Source organism: Pieris napi, chromosome 16 (genome assembly GCF_905475465.1).
Source record: "Pieris napi chromosome 16, ilPieNapi1.2, whole genome shotgun sequence".
In the NCBI taxonomy this organism is placed as follows: Eukaryota; Metazoa; Arthropoda; class Insecta; order Lepidoptera; family Pieridae; genus Pieris; species Pieris napi.
In genome coordinates, this window is record NC_062249.1 from 11,382,113 (window position 1) to 11,389,439 (window position 7,327).

Sequence of the window (7,327 nt, forward strand, 5' to 3'; positions counted from 1 at the left end):
TACCAACACGCGACACCACGACACGCTTGCAAATTCAAAAGTCATTTAGCTGATTTATTCCCCGCGCAATGTGCCAGCAAGTTTTTACCAATTTGAGGTTCAGATTCGAGGAATGTTTGCAGCGCAATGGTGCACACCTGGATGATGTTATTTTTAAGAAATAAATTTCCCAGATGTCTATTTTAATTGAAATAAAAAATTTTGTGTATTGTATTTAGTTTTTTTATTATATTTTTTTCAAATTCGCAAATCTTTCTGGCCCGTATTTTTCTAATAAACTGAATTGATTAGCAGGTTATTTGTATTAAACTAACAACATCCTAACTCCCTGCTTTTGTCCTTGTATTGAGGTAATCTCATGTCATATAAAACAGAATATTGTTTCACCAACTCAATTAATTGTTCGTTGTTTATTTCGCCAAATAAATCCAAAAATATCTAAGTATATAAATTGACATTCGTGTCAAAAACTCGAAAGCATTGACGCATGACGTCATCATCACAACATCCACAACACGCCGATCCAAATCGATTGGATGTTACCGCGTGTGATCACATGGCGTGTTGTCTATGTGCATCTGACCATATTAAATATATGGGATTGATAAGTACTGACATGCGTCGGATGGCGTGGTGTGGCGTCGCGTTTTGGTAGTATGTTTCCGCCTTAAATGTTGCTTATTTTATCAAAAAAAATGTTAGCTACTTTCATACCCCCCAAAAAGGTTACCATTGATATCACAAGCAGTTAGCAAAAAGAAATTATGACAATCAAAATTCTGTCACCATTTTCGCATTTGTCATGTTAATCATGATTTCTTTACATAAAAATTAAAATGGAAATAAATTTTCCTCGAAAACTTCTCTAGCTGGACAATATGAGAGCGAAAATGTTCTCTTTACCATAATCCATACAAAAGTGAGTATATATGTAGTTATTTGTAGGTAAACAGTTAAACAATCTCTTTATATAATAACGTAATTATATACAGATAAAGATTGAAGACTTCGTTTACATGATAGGAATTAATTTATATAATATACCATTGTTTCCCTACATTTTAATTGCGCAGTTAGAAAATCTTCGCCTAGATACGTAGCTTCAGGGCCGAGAGGTACACTTGAATGCTTGAGCGTTGCTTAACTAAAACGTTGATTAACTCTAATAAATTAAAAATTAACAAACATTTGTGTTTATCTAGATTCCATAGAAAATTCAGAAATGGCCTGCTGCTGTAAACCTGGGCGATGTAAGTTTTTTTGTTAAATAAAAAATAAATCAGTGGCGCTAAAACCTTTTTAGGTCTGGGCCTCAGATTTCTGTATCTGTTACATGATCAGTTTGTTAATGTAAGTAGGTGAGCCGGGGATCCAACCAACGACCTCTGGGATGAGAGTCGAACGCTGAAGCCACTAGGCTAATACTACTGCTATTTATTATTATCCAAACCGCCCGTTGCAACCCTTGTAACGAAGTGTAAATAAATAAATAATATAATGAAGTAAAAAACAATACTACAAATAGCAAGATTTTTTTATTATTACGTAATTTATTTCTGAATCTGGTGTATTATACAATCCACAACAATTTACGTATAAAGGTGGGAACTGACCAAAGTTACGAGGTGTAATGTAACACGTTACACAGCGAGCATTCGTGCAGTCAGTACGTCGTGTTACGGGGAAACCAGCGAGCAGCGAGCCGCTCGTTGCTCGCTTTGAGTGCTCTACCCGGCTGTCGGTTTTTTGGCGAATCCTTTGACTGTTACGCAGTTCAGTCAATACGCGTCGCACGTCGCGAGTGATCATGATTATGATTTTCTAATAATAATAATCTTTTTTAAGTACTTTTCAGTTCTTCAAAATCGAGACATGCGTACAAAGTTTTTATACTGTCCAGTAATCATTTGGTTTTTTAATATTGCAATCAATAACAAACCAGCTCATACGCCTGTGTTTTTAAATAAGTTTGATGTCCAGTAACATTTTTTCTTCTTCTTAATTTGGATGAAACAATAATTAAATAGAATGAAAGATATCAACTATGCTGTCGGCCATCTCGTGAACACTAGCGGCGAAAGTGGAGCACAGAGTTTTGACGAGCTTGTTACGCCGATTTTAGAACACAGCGTAACATTCTCGATGTGTAAAGGTGGGAACTGACCAAAGTTACGAGGTGTAATGTAGCATTCGCATCGAGCGTGTTACGCATCGAGCATGTTACGCTGTGTTCTAATATCGGCGTAACATGCTCCTCAAAACTCTGTGCTCCACTTTCGCCGCCAGTGTTCACGAGATGTGATAGTGATAATGTTGATATCTTTCATTCTATTTAATTATTGTTTCATCCAAATTAAGAAGAAGAAAAAATGTTACTGGACATAAAACTTATTTAAAAACACAGGCGTATGAGGTGGTTTGTTATTAATTGCAATATTAAAAACCAAATGATTACTGGACAGTATAAAAACTTTGTACGCAGGTCTCGATTTTGAAGAACTGTTGAATTTAATTGGACCAAAAGTACTTAAAAAAGACACAATTTATAGAAAATCATAATCATGATTACTCGCGACGTGCGACGCGTAATTACTGAACCGCGTAACAGTCAAAGGATTCGCCAAAAAACCGCAAGCCGGGTGGAGCACTCAAAGCGAGCAACGAGCGGCTCGTTGCTCGCTGGTTGCCCCGTAACACGACGTACTGACTGCACGAATGCTCGCTGTGTAACATTACATTACATGTTACATTACACCTCGTAACGTTGGTCAGTTCCCACCTTAACACGCTCGATGCGAATGCTACATTACACCTCGTAACTTTGGTCAGTTCCCACCTTTAGACTTAAACAGGCTGATTAAATATAATTTTATTAAAGACAGAAATTGTATTTTTATAGCAAATAAATCGTCCGTAAGTTGCCTGGGACGGTGTGATCTGCCCAAACATCACTGTTTAGAAAAACATGACGTCAAGCCCGGTCCTATACCAAAACATATGGGATGGCTTTACACAGCCAAAGATGCGCCTGAGCATCAGGTAAGGATAAAGCGAATCAACTGTTCTATCCATTAAAAATAAATTCAACTAAATTTACGCACAGCGGATTGAGCGTGATGTCTATCTATTGAAGCATTTTTTTTAATTGAGGCAAACGGGCAGGAGGCTCACCTATTCTTAGTGGTACAGCCGCCAGTGGCGTAACTATACCCTCTGGAGCCCGTGGCAAATCTTTTGATGGGGCCCTAGGGGCCATCCATAAAGTACGTCACACGTTAATGGGGAGGGAGGGTATCACCGAAGTGTGACATCGTGTGACAAGGGGCATGGGGGAGTCAATACTTTTGTGACGTCACATGTTATATATACAAAAACCCAAGATGCACAGTCTCGAATAAAAGTAACGCGTCCCGAAACACTATTTCTGTCTCTTTCTAAAGTTACAAGCATATATTATTGCAAAATCAACCTTACGCGAATTGTTTAAAGTTGTTATTACAACGATTATTTTTAAATACATAAATTTAAAAAAATGTGTGACGTCACATCAGGAGGGGGGTTATAAAATGTGACAACCTGTGACAAGGACGGGGGGAGGGGTTCAAAAGTCCTAAAATTCGTGTGACGTACTTTATCAGTAAAAATCGTCACGTTGTACTCATTTTCATTTTATTAAACTTCGAGATTTTCAGCGTACTCAATTACACGTTGTTTATTTTCCACTAATGGCGTGTAGTCCTCACGCTAGCCCAATGCGTGTTGGAGACTTCACATTAGTCCATAGAACACAATATCTCTTGGGTCGCGGGGCCCCGTGGCATTTTGCCAGCCCTGCCACCCTATTGTTACACCACTGACAGCCGCCCATGGACACTCACATTACCATAAGGCTCGCATTGTGTTGACGCAATAATGCCGGTATTGAAATGATGACTAAATTTTTTACAATGGGGAATTAGGAATCTAAAGGTTCTAGTTCTTTTTAGATGTCATAATAAACGAAAGTACACGGCTGTACAATTAGTATAAAAAAACTCAAAACGAACTTGACTTGTTCGCATCTAACTTAACTTATTTCCTTTACTATATCTATTAAATTAAAAGCAATTCAACTTTATTTTGCTATTTCTAGTTGCGCTGCGGTTGGCGGCCAGGCCACATCTCATGTCCAGTGCTCAAACGCATCGAGCAGCATAATTGTATGAAAACAAACGAATGCACTCCATGCCCATCAGCAACCTGCTCCAGGCCTTGCAGCAAGCCATGCTGCATGCCACCAAAATGCGTAGCAGCATGCCCTTCATCCATATCCTGTTGCAAACAGCCTTGCACCCAACCCCTAATACGAATAATACGACATGGCGGACAGTACACAATATGCACGAAACCTTCAAACGTCAGCAACGCTCCGTCTGGCCCTTATCCACTGAAATATGTCCTAAACACTGATGGTGATGATACGGCGAGTACAAACGTAAAGTACAGTGTAGAGGCCAAGTTCAATGATTACCATTTTGACTACACCAGCTCACAAACATCGTTTGTATTGGACTTTTCACCCCCTGAACAAAAGTGTTACAAGCCCTGCCCGAAGAAAAGTTTAATGTGTTTACCATGTTAAATGTTTTACAAAGACAATTAACTCATATAAACACCGATACTAATTTACTATCACTATCTATGTACAAAAGAATCAAATCGTTAACAATATAAAATACCAACAATAAAACATGTGAATGCAAGATCGAGTACATCATTTGAAATTTTTAATTGTATTCATATAATAAACTACCAATTGTAAATGTGAAAAGCTATTAATGAGCGTTCAAGTATTACGTAACGCAATTTTTGGAGATTATTGACCACCCCCCCCCCAGGTATCTCGCCGTAACGTTTTTCAGGACCCAAGTACAGTACTGTACATATGTATAGTAAAACGTTTCGTGACCACCTAGTGACTCTTTAGTTACTATTATAGTAAGTCGAAAAAAAACAATAACACGTAATCTAATCCCCGCCCCGCATCGTAACGTTTTACAAAAGGACCCCCCCCCCCCTCCCAAAATTCGTTACGTAATACTTGGGAGCGTTCAAGTATATCGTTAGTTTATGATAGGTTTTACAAAAAATGTTGATTCTCCTACAAAATTATTAATTAAAACCTGCCTGATTCCATACTAAGAACACATTTAAAAAATTATCAAAGAAACAAGTGCACTGTGAGGCCAAGAGACATGGGGTTATTGTACAACTAGGTTTATATTATATATGTGGTAAATATATCACATACTTGAATTTGAAAAAAAGCCCAAATTTTTAACAACATTTAATTACTAATTTTGAAACCAAAACAACCTAACAATAAATATATATCCTAAATATGCATCAGGAACTTAGCTAGGATTTCCAGATTTTTGAGCTAATGCCATCATATTCTCGTTAGCAACCATTTGGAATTCATGGAATCTTTGTGACACCCTCTGGTTTGTCCGTAAATATTTATCCATACAATTAGCAATGCATTTTTCCTGAAATCAGAATTAGTATTTTATTGATCATATTTCTGCACATATTGCAGTGGAACAGTAATATACATTGAGTAACTCTACATTTTAAAAAAATCTGTTTTCTAGAATGTCGATCAAACTTAAATCTAGTTTCAAGAGGTGTCAAACCATTTTGTTGTATGAAGTTTGACATATTTTACAGATCTTAACAGAAGATTGAGATAATAATTAGAATATAGACTTGTCTTCCTTTCTTTTTTAGCCCTGAGGTAAGATTCGATAGTTAGATAGGTCTTTAACATCTTTATATATATAATTCTTCTGTGAGTGTGTATGTCACTGAACTTCTCTCAAACGAGTGGACCGATTTTGATGAAATATTTTGTGTGTGTTCAAGGGGATCTGGGAATGGTTTAGATTCACAAATCAGCCCGTCAGATGGCGCTGCGGTCGGTACTTTCATACTTTGCTTTACTAATCGCTTGAAATATCATGCAGGACAACGTCTGTCGGGTCCACTAGTTTATACATAAATTATTAAGTCAATAGACCAGGTTTCTTTTAACAATAGACATCACAGTGGAACAGATTGGAATTTAGGCTTTTGTTTATAACTGTTTCCAGTTGTGATTAAAAGTTCAAATGTGTATCACATTTAAATAGTAAAAATATCTAATATATATATTACCTCAGTTGATCTTAAAGTTCTGGATGTAAAGTCATGAACACAATCATTGAAGCACAGCTCCGATAACTTATTGTAATGAACAAGAAAGTCCTTGAACTGTAACAGAGAGATTTAAATGTAGTATTACAAAACAAGCATAACTATGTCTTAAGATCCTCTTTAAGCACATACATGATATTTTATCAATAATAAACATATCAGTAATAATCGAGAACGGGCCTTTAGTACTTTATAAAGCAATTTTAGTGTCATCGAAATCGGGACCACCGTGCTTACTCTCTTGTATCAGAAATAACTAATATAAAAGCGTGAAAACATTCAATAATGAATTTCTTTAATTTCGGGTTACAAAGAAGCAATACATATTACTCATATTCATACTATTTCATACAGAATTCTTTACAATACCGTTTTAATTTGATCAGCTTCGGTCATTTCCACTGAAGCAGCCATTATTAATAAATGAAGATTATCCTTGTATAAACACAAATTACAATATCAGTTGGAAAGCGACGTAAGGATAAATGGTGTGAGCAAATTAAATAATTTTTAAATTACTTTAGAGCACTTTTCTTAATAATCTTTTCAGGTTATTTAAAATTTGATTTTAATTGAGATTTGAGATTGAAGAACTATCACAGAATACACATATTGTCACCTGAGACAAGGCAATGGTATACGTACTTCGTAGTGCCACTGTGTGTAAAAAGTACTCTGTGGCTTAAATTTAAATTTGTTGTTCGGTGTGACGACGGCGAGAATTTGAACTAACTATGACTCCTGTTAGTCAAATTTCAATACTTTTTTGAGATACGGGCGGCACACGTAGCTTATGCCATCAAGTCTTTGAATTTTGAGGGTCTAAAAATATCTACCATTCATTCATCAACAATGTGCCATACATTGGCGACAGTGGTGTTGATAGAATGAGTAGAATGTGTGTTTTCAGGACTATGTTTTCTATAAAATACAAACATTTATTATGCATAACAAGAAATTTATAACTTTCAGAAATGTATAGGTCTACCGGAATCTCATGGCATAAAACAAGAAATGGTAGAGTTGACCGGTAAGTTGGACTAAGTGGTTTTGATACTTTTAGTTTATTTTATATTTTTCTTCGGTACATAAT

General features: G+C 36.3%; 2 protein-coding genes across 2 annotated transcripts; one reads left to right on the forward strand and one right to left on the reverse strand.

The window, feature by feature from the left end:
- Positions 1-764: 764 nt before the first annotated feature.
- Positions 765-4,756, forward strand: LOC125057517. Its single transcript, XM_047661263.1, has 4 exons — positions 765-919; positions 1,203-1,250; positions 2,900-3,039; positions 4,133-4,756. The coding sequence occupies exons 2-4, from the start codon at positions 1,223-1,225 to the stop codon at positions 4,619-4,621; spliced, it is 657 nt and encodes a 218-aa protein (XP_047517219.1). The 5' UTR covers positions 765-919; positions 1,203-1,222; the 3' UTR covers positions 4,622-4,756.
- Positions 4,757-5,311: 555 nt separating this feature from the next.
- LOC125057244 (mitochondrial import inner membrane translocase subunit Tim9-like) lies at positions 5,312-6,860 on the reverse strand. The gene is made up of 3 exons (XM_047660818.1): positions 6,604-6,860; positions 6,196-6,291; positions 5,312-5,528 (listed from the first exon to the last, which is right to left on the reverse strand). Exons 1-3 carry the CDS (start codon positions 6,646-6,648, stop codon positions 5,394-5,396), a joined length of 276 nt encoding a protein of 91 aa, XP_047516774.1. The 5' UTR covers positions 6,649-6,860; the 3' UTR covers positions 5,312-5,393.
- Between the last annotated feature and the right edge of the window lie 467 nt (positions 6,861-7,327).

Bases quoted from the DNA above. Each gene is read 5' to 3' on its own strand.
- LOC125057517 (XM_047661263.1), top strand. From the start codon at position 1,223: ATGGCCTGCTGCTGTAAACCTGGGCGAT. The intron at 1,251-2,899 runs GTAAGTTTTTTT...GTATTTTTATAG, and splicing joins CTGCTGTAAACCTGGGCGAT to CAAATAAATCGTCCGTAAGT. The intron at 3,040-4,132 runs GTAAGGATAAAG...TGCTATTTCTAG, and splicing joins AAGATGCGCCTGAGCATCAG to TTGCGCTGCGGTTGGCGGCC.
- LOC125057244 (XM_047660818.1), bottom strand. From the start codon at position 6,648: ATGGCTGCTTCAGTGGAAATGACCGAAGCTGATCAAATTAAAACG. The intron at 6,292-6,603 runs GTATTGTAAAGA...TCTCTGTTACAG, and splicing joins AAGCTGATCAAATTAAAACG to TTCAAGGACTTTCTTGTTCA. The intron at 5,529-6,195 runs GTAATATATATA...TTCTGATTTCAG, and splicing joins GAACTTTAAGATCAACTGAG to GAAAAATGCATTGCTAATTG.